At 49.5% G+C, this 15,298-nt stretch overlaps 1 protein-coding gene across 1 annotated transcript; it reads right to left on the bottom strand.

The window, feature by feature from the left end:
• Positions 1 to 491: 491 nt before the first annotated feature.
• LOC125641845 (uncharacterized) lies at positions 492 to 4,877 on the bottom strand. Its single transcript, XM_048862360.2, has 2 exons — positions 2,265 to 4,877; positions 492 to 2,159 (listed from the first exon to the last, which is right to left on the bottom strand). The coding sequence occupies exons 1-2, from the start codon at positions 2,527 to 2,529 to the stop codon at positions 1,519 to 1,521; spliced, it is 906 nt and encodes a 301-aa protein (XP_048718317.2). The 5' UTR covers positions 2,530 to 4,877; the 3' UTR covers positions 492 to 1,518.
• Between the last annotated feature and the right edge of the window lie 10,421 nt (positions 4,878 to 15,298).

Here is a 15,298-nt window from a genome sequence, read left to right as displayed (position 1 = left end):
TGTGGGGACTTGGGGAAGGCGTATTTTGTATTTACTTTTTTTGATTGTTATTGTTTTTGCGTTATTTTTTGTATGCCTACAATGCTGCAGTATGTGCTGTCGGCAGTTGCTAACCCTACAGCACAGTTACTCAGCCCTGATATAGCTTACTGACGTACAAAAAAAAAGGGAAGACTGTTAAGGAAAAGTTAGCACATATGACTCCATTTTGGTTTGGGGCCCACCATTGTCTAAAAGCAAGCACATCATGCATCAGGAGGAGTGTTCCTTAGATTCTGCATTCCTGTGAAAATCCTCCTCCTTGTCTCCAGCCTGTCTTGACTCCTGGTATCTGTTCTTTGTCTGTCCCTAACTCCCTATCTCCTGGCCTTTGATGTGAGGCCTCCCATCCTGATAATAAAAGTTACTGATGCATTGCTTTAGGGCCATGCTGTGTAATTAACATACTAGTTTAGCATGAGGAATGCACCAAGCAGGGATAGGTGGTAGATAAGAAAAGGGTTTGTTTATTGGCTAAGGTTTCCGATGCACGAGGGCAACACGCTTTGCTAAGAGGTATATAACCTTTATATAATCTGTATTCGGGGTCCCCTCCTGGCTAGCAGGGGGGCACCATGCTTGAGCGTAATAAACTTGGTGTTTTTTGGGAACTCTGCAGTTGTGGACTTTGTTCATGTGCCTCAGCCTAGATTCGAACTGTGTGTGTCCTACCAGGTATAATTCGCAGCAGTTGTGTGCGTGTCCTATCAGGTATAATTCTTAACACATGGTCACTGCCTCCCAGGTTCCCATCCACTTTTGCTTCCCCTACTAATTCTTCCCGGTTTGTGAGCAGCAGGTCAAGAAGAGCTCTGCCCCTAGTTGGTTCCTCCAGCACTTGCACCAGGAAATTGTCCCCTACACTTTCCAAAAACTTCCTGGATTGTCTGTGCACCGCTGTATTGCTCTCCCAGCAGATATCAGGGTGATTGAAGTCTCCCATGAGAACCAGGGCCTGCAATCTAGTAACTTCTGTTAGTTGCCAGAAGAAAGCCTCATCCCCCTGGTCCGGTGGTCCCACCATGGCAGACTCCCACCATGACATCACCCTTGTTGCTCACACTTCTAAATTTAATCCAGAGACTCTCAGGTTTTTCTGCAGTTTCATACCGGAGCTCTGAGCAGTCATACTGCTCTCTTACATACAATGCAACTCCCCTACCTTTTCTGCCCTGCCTGTCCTTCCTGAACAGTTTATATCTATCCATGACAGTACTCTAGTCATGTGAGTTATCCCATCAAGTCTCTGTTATTCCAATCACATGATAATTCCTTGATTGTGCCAGGACTTCCAGTTCTCCCTGCTTGTTTCCCAGGCTTCTTGCATTTGTGTATAGGCACTTGAGATAACTTGCTGTTTGTCCTGCTTTCTTAGTATGAGGCAGGAGCCCTCCCCTCTCACACTGTCCTGCTTGTGCTTCCTCCCGTATCCCACTTCCCCAATTACCTCAGGGCTTTGGTTTCCTTCCCCCGGTGAACCTAGTTTAAAGCCCTCCTCACTAGGTTAGCCAGCCTGCTTGCGAAGATGCTCTTCCCTCTCTTAGTTAGGTGGAGCCCGTCTCTGCCTAGCACTCCTCCTTCTTGGAACACCATCCCATGGTCAAAGAATCCAAAACCTTCTCTCCAACACCACTTGCGTAGCCATTCGTTGACTTCCATGATTCGACGGTCTCTACCCAGGCCTTTTCCTTCCACGGGGAGGATGGACAAGAACACCACTTGCGCCTCAAACTCCTTTATCCTTCTTCCCAGAGCCACATAGTCCACAGTGATTCGCTCAAGGTCATTCTTGGCAGTATCATTGGTGCCCACATGGAGAAGCAGGAAGGGGTAGCAATCCGAGGGCTTGATGAGTCTCGGCAGTCTCTCCGTCACATCATGAATCCTAGCTCCTGGCAAGCAACAGACTTCTCGGTTTTCCCGGTTGGGGCAGCAGATAGATGGCTCAGTCCCCCTGAGGAGAGAGTCCCCGACCACCACCACCCGCCTCCTTCTCTTGGGAGCGGTGGTCGTGGAACCCCCATCCCTAAGACAGTGCATCTCATGCCTTCCAATTGGTGGAGTTTCCTTCTGTTCCCTTCCCTCAGATGTAGCATCTGGTCCACTCTCCTCATTAGTACCTGTGGAGAGAACATGAAAATGGTTACTTACCTGTATCTGCGTTGCTGGTACATGGATGCTCCCCTTTCTTCTTCGGGAGGTTACATGTTGCCAAATTTCTTCACCGTTCTCCTGTCCCCGCTGCACAGCCTGCTCTGAATCTCCAGAACATTGTGTCCGTAGAAGCATATCCTGATGTCTGTCCAGGAAATCTTCAGTTTCTCTTATGCAACGCAGGGTCGATACTTGTTTCTCCAGACCTTGAACCTTCTCTTCCAATATGGAGGCCAGCTTGCCCTTTGTGCAGACAAAGTTGCTTCTGTCCTGTGGAAGAAAGACAAACATGGCACATCCAGTGCAGGTCACAACAGCTGAACACTCCCCATCCATATTACCTTCCTTCTACGAGCTTCCTCAGGAGTTCTAGTAACTACTCAGAGAAACCGGCAAGATGTAAGCCTCAGTGGGCTCTCCCCAGGCAAACTCCCTCTGTTAGCCTCTCTGCTGTTTGCCGCTCAGCTGGTTCGCAGCTGACTGGCTTTTTATAACAGTCAGGCCCACTCAAGGCTCACCTGGAACAAAGCACTCCCAATTCACACTGTCAAACTGTCCCCACAACAGACACTCAGATACTCACCAACACAGCCTCCCTAATGCAGCCCTTAGTGTACCTCCTTTCAGACAGATCCCAGGCAAACTCCCTCTGTTAGCCTCTCTGCTGTTCGCCGCTCAGCTGGTTCACAGCTGACTGGCTTTTTATAACAGTCAGGCCCACTCAAGGCTAGGGGTATGGGGCAGTGCAAGGCTGGCTTTGGACACACTTCCTCTTCCTGTAGAACTTGTTCAAACCCTCTCACCCCAGCCTCACCCACAAGCTGCCACCACCTGGCCTTTGCTCTTACCTGGAGTTCTTATGGTGTGATAGCAATCGGCCTGCTGCTCTGAGAGTTAGCAGAGCAGTCTGGGATGCTCCCCATACCTCTAGCCATGCCAGTTACACCTTCTCCTGGTGCTGAGCAGCAGTCTGCCCTCAAGGAGACCACCTGCAAAACACAAGACTGCAAACCTTGCTCAGGCCAGGAAGGGCTGCTCTTGTCCTTGGAAGTCCTGTGCCCTTACCCCTGACCATGCCCATCTGGCAGCGGTTGCCTCTGGTAATGCCAGCATGCTTGCAAGGCCTCTGTCACTCCCATCACTGAGACCTGCCTCCTGCCTTGACGCCAGCATGGCCAGCCTTATCTCCAAGGGACACACTGTAGTTGCAGCTCCAAGCAGCTGGAAGGCTTTGGTGGTTCCCTTTCCCTGTTCTCTGTAGCTCTGGAGTCAGAGGAGCAGAGAGCTGCAGACAGGCTTAGCCCTGTGGGACTATTGCTGCTCGGTGTAGAGCCCTGGCCCGTCCACAGTAATGGAGGATCCAGACCCGGACAATAGCTATTTCCATGAGCCAGCAGAAGAAGCCCCCTGGCCAGTTACTCATGAGAAGGTCTCCCAGTTGGTGGGTGGCTTATTTCCTGAAGCAGGAAGGTTTGTCGCCCTGATCTTTTTTTTTTTTTTCCTTTCTAGCATTACCATGGATATTCCTAATATTCATTGCAAAATTTAATCCTTTCTGGCATCCTGCTGAGATTTTTGGCCTCAATACTTGTGGCAGCGAGTTCCACAGGTTAATTATAGGTTAGATAAGAAAGTACTTCCCTTTATCCATTTTAAATGTGTTGCCTTTCTAATGGTAGGAGGAATGGGAGCTCCCACTTTATGTTCTCTTAAGCCATTCTTTATTTTCTCTGTCTCCACCAGAGCAATGGTTCTCCTGGAGCTGTCCGGTGACACACCAGTCTTCATTCTGGAGTGGTGATAATTAACTCAGAATCCAGTAATGCCTGTGAGTCATCCCAGCTCTCCCCCTGCACCCCCACTGTGCATCACCTTCTACTTATTTACAATAGAAAGCATTTAATCTGCCACAGCTTTGCCCAGCTTCATGGGTCTGTAACCTGGATCACATTGGAAAGGCCCATTCTGGGACAAATGGTGCAGTCTGGAATTAACGGTGCAATTAGTATGTCAGCCAAAGTCAGAATTCTTCCTATTTTGCTGTGCTCTCCACACTTTATGATCAAGAAGTTGTGCCCACACATTGCATGCTGGCCTGGACACACACCCATATGCACTCCCACTGTTACTGACACACGCACACTGTGAGCGAGCTCCAAACATTGCCACCGCTGCTTTTGATGCTGCATAAACTTGAGCAGATCTGGAGAAGTCTTCTTTTCTCCCATGTCTCTGGCTATGAATTCTCCCTTTCTCAGTACCTGTACTGCTCACCTAGAATCCAACATGTCTGAGCTGTGGCCCGGCTGGGATTCCAGTTCAGTTCCACCCTGCACTTGTATCCAGTGAGTCTCTCTCCTCCTGTGGTTGGACAACAGGGGCTGCATGCCGAATCGTTAGGATTGCAGGGCTGCTGCTCCAGAGAATGATAGTTCAGAGTGGTTGTGGGAACAGAAACTGGGCGATGGAGGGGTTGTCTCAGCAGAAGGTGTAGTGGGAGGGGCTGGTGAATGATGGGGCTAGCAGGTGAGAAGCACAAATAGGTTTGACTGATACACAGTGGAAACGCCAATCAATTTTGTCAGAGTAAAAATGACTAACATCAATTCAGTACAAATCTCTGGACTTCATGCCATGAATTTTATTTTCTCCCATTAAACTATTCATTTGGCAATAAATCTACTCCTCCCTTCCCCCCCCCCCCCCCCCACAGCACCCCAGAGCCAGAATTTCACATGGCTGTTATCTCCCATTTCAGCACAGAAGGTTCACAAGTGCCACAGAGATGGTGTGAGTGCCTCGGTGCTGGCTGTTCCCTGGGGCAGTGACAGAGCACCCAGGAGGCAGCTGGGTCACTCTGCTGAGAGGTCCCTAGGAGGTAAGGTCATAGTTGAATTTGGTGTTCCACTGCTGTAGCAGAGCACTGCGCTGTGTTAGGAGCTGTGATATAGCAGAGGTGATCCAGGGAGCGCTCAGGTTCTGGTGGTGTGTTCCAGCAAGGGGGATGTAGTTGTGTCTCAGTGTTGGAGGTCTCAGGCAACTGTAAGAAAACAGAGGGGATACAGTCCTGCTGGAGATTCCTGGCTGCTGGGATACAGAAGAGCTGACCCAGCTGCTGTATTACAGTGGAGAAAATGCAGTCATGGCTCAGTCTTGCTGGTTCCTGAAAGCTGTAATATGGCAGAGGCTGGGCAGTTGTGGTTCCCTGGTGCTGTAAAATTATGGAAGGAGAGCTGTCCTGGGTGCTGGGATATGGTCATGAAAATTTCTCTCCCCACTGGGCTCTACCGCAGTCTCTATTGCACACACTGTTTCTCTAGGGCAGACCCTGACTCTCCTGGTCTTCTGCCCAGCTTGGGGCCTTCTGACAAAGATGTTTGAAGAAAACCTCTTGCTGCCCTCTCAATGTTGGGAGACACAGGACCAGCACAGGCTCCTTGGGGAAACGCTTTGGTGCAGACTTCCCAAGGACCAGAGAAAACATGAGCCCTGCTCTTCCAGACAGTGTAGAGCCCTGCAATGTGATGTTGACATAAACTGTGACCATATAGATCATTGTTGCAACCACTATTCTATATTTGCAGCAAATATTGTACAAAGGTTGTCGTGTGAGGTGTCTATGAAAAGGTTATGATTTGCTGGTTATGATTATGGTATCTGTTTGTATGTATCATTTTTGTAGTTGAAGTTATGAATATTGGCTGTGTACTTGTATCTCAATGTGTTTGATTCTAAGTAGCCTCAGTGAAACATTTGGTCAGCTTCTTGAGAAAGGACTATTCGCAGTAAGTGCCCAATCAAGAAATACTTAATTGACAATGGACTTTGGGAGACATCAATCCACATCTGAGCTTTCCTGGGAACGTTCAAACTAACATGTAAACAGTTCTTTACAGGCCAACACCACTGAGTCATGCATGGACATGTGACTTGCCTATGTGACTCCGAACTCCATCTTGCTGCTGTGATTTCCACAGTAAGAACAAAGGGGTGTCCTTCCACATGTCAGAGGATATAAAAGGCCCTGGAAACCCCTCCATTTTGTCTTCAATCCTGCTTCTGACTTCTGGAGGAACTTTGCTACAAACTCAAGCTCTGAACAAAGGACTGAATGGCCCATCCAAGCTGTGGATATACTCCAGAGACTTGATTTAAACCTGCAGTTTATTACATCACTGCTACAAGCCTGAACCAAGAACTTTGCCATTACTGTATGTAATTGATTCCTTCAACCAATTTTAGTTCTCATCTATCTTTCTTTTTATGAATAAACCTTTAGATTTTTAGATTCTAAAGGATTGGTAACAGTGTGATTTGTGGGTAAGATCTGACTTGTATATTGAGCTGGATCTGAGGCTTGGTCCTTTGGGATCAGGGGAACCTTTTTTCTTTTACTGGGGTATTGGCTTTCATAACCATTCGTCCCTGTAATGAGTGGCTGCTGGTGATGATACTGGGAAACTGGAGAGTCTAAGGGAATTGCTTATATGACTTCTGGTTAGCCTGTGGAGTAAAACCGAAGTCCTCTCTGTTTGGCTGATTTGGTGTGCCTTAGTAATAAAGGAAACCCAGCCTTGGGCTGTAACTGCCCTGCTCTAAGCAATTTGTCCTGAATTGATACTCTCAGTTGTGTCCCAGCAAGGCAGCATCGTCACAGGCCAGAGAAAACATGAGCCCTGCTCCCCCAGACAGTGCAGAGCCCTGCAGAGCAAGGGCCATGGGAACCACCCATCCTGCTTCTAGTTTGTTTGTTTACTTTCAGTGCTGAGCTGCTGCTGTGGAGGGACGGTTCCCTTCTTCCCCATTCTGCTACTGGATCTGCTGCCCAGTGCTGGGCTCTCTGTGGCTGAGGACTCACCCTTCTGAACTCCCTCTTGCCAGCAGGGGCCTGGCATTCAGCCCAGGAACCTCCTGAACACTGTAGAGACTGACAGGGTACATTCAGAGCATCCCCTCTCCCCAGCACAGCCTGGCCTTGGTGGGAGAGAAGAATGGGGGAGAGTCCAGAAACTTCTTCCAGTCCAGGACATGGGCAGAGGAGAACTTTGTATGAGCAGCGGTTCCCAGACTGTGGTGTACAGGGCACTTGCTGGCTGGCTGCTCACATGGTGCTAGTGCCCCGTCTTCACATTCAGCTGAGGGAGGGGAAAGAGAGACAAATTAGATGCAGAATAGAGGGCACTATTAACTGCTTTCCAGGGGGGCACATGCTCATTGTAATGACAATCGTGACCTGTGCACTAACCCATCCCTCATGGTGCCAAGTGCGTGCTGCAGCTGCCACCCGGATAAATCGCAATGGGGAATATGAGAAGTGGGGCTGATGAGGGGGACAGGAAGGAAGGGGGGGGCAAACCAAGGGGAAGAAGAGGGGAGTTGTGGGTGTGAGGCGAGAGGAAACAGGAAGGGAGGAGAGGCAGGAGCTGGGCTGGGCAACGTCTGGGAAGTAGGCAGCTGGATCTTGTGGTTGGAGAAAGGATTGGTGTCAGAGAGTCAAGCCAAGGGTTGGAGCCAGTCGGAGACCAAGAGCAAGGATGAGGAACAAGGCAGGAAGCAGGAACCTGGAGCAAGACAGGATCCGGTGTAGCAGCCAAGTAGAGTCCAGTTGTGTGGACAACTTCCTGGGCCTTTCTTTGGTTTTAAATAGGAAGCCCTGACCAATGAGAGATCCTTTGAGCAAGGGGTTGGATTAGATGACCTCCTGTGGTCTCTTCCAACCCTAATCTTCTATGATTCCAACCAGGGCCCAAGAAAGGCCTCCCTGATGTAGCCTCAGGTTTCATGGTCTCTCTGCTCAGCTGGTTAGTAGCAAAGTTGCTGGGAGCAGGGAAGTGACAGTTGACTGTGAACCCCCCAGCCCCAGGTTGAGACCCATGAGGTTATGACAGGGTGAGGTGGGGGCTGGGCAAGGGCGCCGGCTTCCTCCAGGCCCCAAGGGTGTTTAGCCCCCACCTGCCCTCTTCCCCCAAGTCCCTAGCCCTGCCCTGCCTTTCCCTGCCCCTGCTCCACACCGCCCTGCCTCTTCCTGCTCAGTTCTGCCCCCTCCCTCGAGTACGCCCCATCCCTGCTCCTCTCCTTCTCCCCAGTGCCTCCTGCATGCTGCGGAACAGCTGATCATAGCAGGTGGTAGGTGCTGGGAGGGACGGGGAGGAGATAATCGGCAGGGTCACCAGTGGATGGGAGGCGTTGGGGGGAGGAGGATCTGGCTGCCAGTGGGTGCTAAGCACTAATTTTTCATAGAATCATAGAATATAAGGGTTGGAAGGGACCCCAGAAATTCATCTAGTCCAACCCCCTGCTCGAAGCAGGACCAATTCCCAGTTAAATCATCCCAGCCAGGGCTTTGTCAAGCCTGACCTTAAAAACCTCTAAGGAAGGAGATTCTACCACCTCCCTAGGTAACGCATTCCAGTGTTTCACCACCCTCTTAGTGAAAAAGTTTTTCCTAATATCCAATCTAAACCTCCCCCACTGCAGCTTGAGACCATTACTCCTCGTTCTGTCATCTGATACCATTGAGAACAGTCTAGAGCCATCCTCTTTGGAACCCCCTTTCAGGTAGTTGAAAGCAGCTATCAAATCCCCCCTCATTCTTCTCTTCTGCAGGCTAAACAATCCCAGCTCCCTCAGCCTCTCCTCATAACTCATGTGTTCCAGACCCCTAATCATTTTTGTTGCCCTTCGCTGGACTCTCTCCAATTTATCCACATCCTTCTTGAAGTGTGGGGCCCAAAACTGGACACAGTACTCCAGATGAGGCCTCACCAATGTCGAATAGAGGGGAACGATCACGTCCCTCGATCTGCTCGCTATGCCCCTACTTATACATCCCAAAATGCCATTGGCCTTCTTGGCAACTAGGGCACACTGCTGACTCATATCCAGCTTCTCGTCCACTGTCACCCCTAGGTCCTTTTCCGCAGAACTGCTGCCTAGCCATTCGGTCCCTAGTCTGTAGCTGTGCATTGGGTTCTTCCGTCCTAAGTGCAGGACCCTGCACTTATCCTTATTGAACCTCATCAGATTTCTTTTGGCCCAATCCTCCAATTTGTCTAGGTCCTTCTGTATCCTATCCCTCCCCTCCAGCGTGTCTACCACTCCTCCCAGTTTAGTATCATCCGCAAATTTGCTGAGAGTGCAATCCACACCATCCTCCAGATCATTTATGAAGATATTGAACAAAACCGGCCCCAGGACCGACCCTTGGGGCACTCCACTTGATCCCAGCTGCCAACTAGACATGGAGCCATTGATAACTATCCGTTGAGCCCGACAATCTAGCCAGCTTTCTACCCACCTTGTAGTGCATTCATCCAGCCCATACTTCCTTAACTTGCTGACAAGAATACTGTGGGAGACCGTGTCAAAAGCTTTGCTAAAGTCAAGAAACAATACATCCACTGCTTTCCCTTCATCCACAGAACCAGTAATCTCATCATAGAAGGCGATTAGATTAGTCAGGCATGACCTTCCCTTGGTGAATCCATGCTGGCTGTTCCTGATCACTTTCCTCTCATGCAAGTGCTTCAGGATTGATTTTTTCCATCAGTGCTTCAGGGCTGGAGCACCCATGGAGTCAGTGCCTATGGGATGGGAGGGGAAGTGTCTGTAAGGTAGTGCCTTTGTAGAGTCATGGATTCCAAGGCCTTAAGGTACCTTTGCAATTGTCTATTCTGACCCCCCCCACCCCCGTATAACACAGGCCAGAGGACTGTCCCAAATAATTCCTAGAGGAGATCTCTTCGAAAGACACCTGTCCTGATGTCTAGATGAAGACTGGAGAACTTTGTTTGAGAAGCACTTGTACAGAGGACACCCATAGGTTGATCTGGCTCTGTGAGGTGCTGAGACACCCCTGCAGGGATTGTGGGGGAGATGATGGTATCACAGCTCATGGGTTCTGAGCAGGGGGTTAGAGGGGTCTCTCCCACCAAAAAAAATGTATGGTTTTGTAGAGAATTGGTGCCAGGTCTATTTTCTTACCATGTCTAAAACCTGTCTCTGTCTAAGCAGGTTACCCAGCCTCTCGCCAGCGTGAGGCCTGGGGTGTGTGTAGCACTGCTCTCATTCTCCTGCTGGTTGTTTTTCCCTTTCCCACTCCACCTGCCACCCTCCCACTGGCATGTAAGTGACACCTCCTACATCGGTTTCTACACCAACTTACACTCGCTTACAGGCTTACCAACATGTCACTTACCACCACCATCTGTGTCACCTCTGCTTCTGGCCCCGAATGTACAGTGTGTCACCTCGGTGGAGTATTAACTACAGAATGCTTCCAAGCCGGCCAAGCATAAACCAAAGCATATGTCAGCTCTCCTTACGTTTACAGACAAGAACATCACCTGGCACCATCGGAGACGTGAGCACATGTCGAGCGATCGAGTCTCTGGAATGCAGTGCTTGACTATGCTCCATATTCAGGAGAGCCAGCAGACAGAACCTGAGCAGACAAACCATGTGCAGGTGACAGGCTGGGCCTGGCGCATGCGGCCACAGATACACGGGGTTAGCCAGGCTCCCAAATGTCTCCACAGGCTTTGGATACTGGGGGAAGGACTTTGGTTCTTTCATCTTCTCTTGCTCAGAACTAAATGAATGGATATGTCTCTCATTTTTAACACAAAGCCACAAATAAAATTCCCTGCAAGTGGAAACCTGTCCCCGTTTAGTTAGCCTCAAGGAGGCTTTATCAGATAACAGTTTGCAGAAGCTTTTCATGAAATAAACATGCCACTCACTGCTTGGCAACACATTTCCCCCAATTTCTTTTTCCTTTCGTTTTGGAACATGTCGTTCTCTCTGGCTTTTTCAGGGCTCATTAACTCTCCTGTTTCAGAGCAATAGAGGGGAATGGGCTATGGGCATTGCTGTTGGGGAGCTCAAAGAGGGTCCCGGCCTCCTGAGGCTTGTCCCATGTGGTTACTGGGGGGTGCATATGGAGATGCCCTTTCCCTCATTTCTGGATCTGGAATTTCCAGCTCCCAGACCATGCAGCATCTGACCTGGCCACTCTCCTGTACATGCAGACACCAGGCCTCTCAGAGGCAGGAACCATCAGGATGTTTCATCCTGCTGTCCAGCTGCTAGGGACTTTTTATCTGACTCCCCATTGGCCATGCCAGCAGGGTTATTGTGTCAGCCCTCTGCCACTGCTCACAGCTCTCCTAGTTTCCCTCTCCCTTTGCAGATCCCTGGGGCACATCTCTGTGTAAGGAAGGGCTGGGGGACATGGAGGAGCTAGGTGTAGGCTAGTGTACTGGGGAGGACACCCCCTCTGTTTGGAGACCTGTTGTGCATGTGGTTAATGGTTAATGTTAAGGGCTGTTGGAGTTTCATGGTAGAGTTGTCACATGATTTGGTCTCTTCCATGGCAGGGGTGAGAAATGTTGCAGGGGAACTGTCCTGGCAGCCTGATGTATGTGGTTTGCCTGCAACCTGTGGCAGATTCTGTGCTTGTTCTCTGTGACAATTCCTCGGAATTGATCTGTTGCAGTCTGAGGTAGCCAGCTTCGAGATAACAATAGCAACCCGTTTATGGACTGGTAGGACCCCTCTCTTCTGCATGGTGTCAAGTATCACGGGGTAGCCATGTTAGTCTGTATGCACAAAAACAACAAGGAGTCCGGTGGCACCTTAAAGAGTAACAGATTTATCTGGGTATAAGCTTTTGTGGGTAAAAAAGCCACTTCTTCAGATGCATGGAGTGAAAATTACTCCACTAAATTTTCACTCCATGCATCTGAAGAAATGGCTCTTTTACCCATGAAAGCTTATGGATGGCAGAAAAGGAGGCACTCCCCCACCCTGAAAATACACTGTATCCATGACTGCCAGTGGGCGTTATAAGTTGGCAGTCCCCAGTCAGAGCTCCTGAGAGAGCGACTACTGCCCAGGAACTCTGGGAGGTGGTCATAGTAGTCTTTGATGGTGGTTGGGAGCAGGACCATGCTCCGCAAATAGTAGTCCCCCTTGTCCCTAAGGGCTGGGATGCATTGCTGAGTTGGCTGGGGAAGCTGCCCTGGGGTGATTGAGATCAGTTTGTGCTGTGGCTTGTGGAGGTGGGCAGAGAGATGGAGGGTTTAAATCATGAGGACCAGGTAGCCATAAAGCCATAGGCGCTGATTTCCCCTCTGCCAGGTGGGTGCTCGACCCCTGCCCCTGGCCCCACCCCCTGCCCTGCCTCTTCCTGCCCCTGCACCACCCTTGCCCCCGCATTCCACCCCTTCCCGAAAGTCCCCGCTCCTTTCCCACCCCCAAGTCCCCGCCCCTGCCCCTCCTCCTCCCCTGAGTGCATCGTGTCCCTGCTCCTCATCCTCCCTCCCTCCTCACCCTCCCTCCCTTCCCAGATGCCTTGGCCTGTGGAGCCCCACCTCTAGATGTGTTGTTGCTGTCTGTACTTTTCTTGGCTTAGATTACCTAGGGAGGTGGTGGAATCTCCTTCCTTAGAAGTTTTTAAGGTCAGGCTTGACAAAGCCCTGGCTGGGATGATTTAGTTGGGGATTGGTCCTGCTTTGAGCAGGGGGTTGGACCAGATGACCTCCTGAGGTCCCTTCCAACCCTGATATTCTATGATTCTATTATTCCTTTCTCCCTAACTTGTTCTTTTCTCTCTCCCCCCTCCCTTCCTCTCTCCGCTTCTTCTCTCTCACTCCCCCTCCCTCCGCTTCTTCTCCCTCCTCTCTCTAAAAGTATTTATGGTTGAAGATATGGTTGCCAGGCAATATGGAATGTCTTTACTAATTAGTCCCTGGAAAGTGGTTTCAAGCAAAGCAGTAAAAACTGACAAAAAGGGTTGGGCCCAAAGATTGAAAAGTTTGTGTCTGCATGAAGCAGTTTTGTTTAACGCCACAGCCCCTCCCGAATAGGCTAAAAGGGGGGCAAAAAAGGCAAAGGGGTCTTGATCCCTTGGGGGTAAAAATTTGTAAAAAGTTTTTAAGACTTGTCCGCCCTGGAATTTTTCCTACGGCTGGCTGAGCATGCAGGGAAAAACTCTGGCTTTTAAGCCAAGCAGTTTTAGTGGAACAGTCAAGCCCCAATAATGCTGTCTCTTAGCTATTACTTGTATATATATATATATATATAAGCTATAAACTTAAAGCTGAGCACAGCAGAGAAACCATTAAAAACCTGGTCTGCTGTACAGGAAGGGAAACTGAGGTACCACCACCTCATGAATTTCATAAATAACCAGGGATAATTCACCTTTTCCCTTAAGGGCAGAAACCATTGAAACCTGGCCTGCCTATAGAACAAAACACAGAAAAGTATGGAGGTAATTGTTCTGCTTTCCTGCAATCAGCAAAGAGATTTGTAAAAGGAAGCGGTATTTTAAGCACTAATCTGCCGCCTCTAAAGGGGGTAGGAAAATGTTCTTTTGTCTTTCAGAACTTTAGAAAAGGCGGCACTAGCTGAAGAGCAATTCAGGATATCATGGATCACAACAGGCAACTAGGGTGGTCCTCATGAGCCCTATAGGGGTAATGAGAAAGGGAGGAACTCACTGGGAACCACTGCAGGATAAATGCAGAGGATGCAATGGTGTAAATTGGACAATAATTATGTTAAGCACTTGCCTATCCAGAGAAAATATTTGGATGTGTCCCTTCCCGGTGGCCATGCAGGAGCAGACCCAAGAGCCTGTTGCCCGGGGTGCATGATTGGGTGTAATGTAAATGGGGTATGGAGTATTCTGCTGGGACTATACACAATTCTGTAATATAACACTTGGGAGTACTGGCACAATTACACACATCTACATGCTGCCATCGGGACTTTGGAGCACGAATGGATCTGTGGAACTCATTGCTGTGAACAACTGAACCAGTGTATACTACCCGATTCCATACCAAGTGGTCCAGCTGGTTTGGACAATACCCCACTTCTCTGTGGATATTCAGTGGACTCATGATATGGGCAAAAGCACACAAAACCTACAGGAGCAGCTTGGTGCAACTGCCAACAATTGGACACATTTAAAATATATTCTCCAGAATTTTACCCTGTCAAAAGAGGAGAAGCAATGTTTCTTGTGGTGGCCCAGATGTTGGACTATACTACAATGGTCAGGACTCTCAATGTTACTGTGGATCATTATGGCTAGTGGCCTGTTGTTAAGTATACTAATTCTGCAATGTATACTGCAGTGGTTCAGGGGGGCACAGATCCACAAAGCACAACCATTGATTATAACACATAAAGCCATGTAGGCCCTCTACCAAAGTGTAACAGATAACCCGGACCCAACCTTCTTGGGCCCATCACTATGGGAAGTCTGGAACACTAATTGGAATACATGCAGTGTACCCATGTGAGGAAAGGTGCAGGGCATTATACTGCACAGAGGGAGGTGGGGCAAATGGAGCATCAACATATTCCATCTTGATACCTGGCCCTTTCAAGAAATGTGCTGTCACATCTGGGCAGTAGGGTCCCAGAAGAAAAGTGAAAAAAAGGGGTGGAGTGTTAGGAGTGTTAGGAGGGTGAAGGGAAAACACTCTAACACACCTCAGGTGAATGCTGCCATGAAGCCAACGGTGTGTATGCTGCCATGAAGAAATGGGCCCCAATGGAAGAGGTGTCTCCTGACTGTGTGACATGTGGGAAAAGCAGGAGGGGTCAGAGCCCATTCAGGCCTGACTGAGAGCCTAATTGGTTCTTTTTGTTTTCCATACTCCAGGGTGCTCAGTGGGCTGGGACTGGCCCCGGTACCAACTGTATCTGGGCTGGCTGGGGAACAGCACTGGGGCTGGAGTGCTGCCAGTGGAGTCGATCATTCTAGCTGAGGGGTGGGGCCCTGCCTGTAGTCGATGTGTAGGAATGGAGCCCCTGCTTGGAGCCTCTGCCTCTGAGGATACTGTGCGGAGCTGTGACATTCCCCTCTGAGGACGGGAGGGCAGAATGCTCCAATCCTACCTAGTGCAAATTGGGATTTGTAGTAATCTGCCAGTATGGTTTGTGGCCATCCCATGGCATGAAGTTCCAAGTAATGGATGACTCTTCTAGTCATGGACAGAGAATCATAGTCATGGAGAAGACTGTTAAGGTGAGGGCTGGAGCTACAGGCACCAACTTTCCACGGTGCCGGTGGATGCTCACTGCTCAA

This window comes from Caretta caretta, chromosome 8, assembly GCF_965140235.1.
Source record: "Caretta caretta isolate rCarCar2 chromosome 8, rCarCar1.hap1, whole genome shotgun sequence".
NCBI lineage: Eukaryota > Metazoa > Chordata > Testudines > Cheloniidae > Caretta > Caretta caretta.
This window is presented reverse-complemented; position numbering and strand designations above follow the sequence as displayed.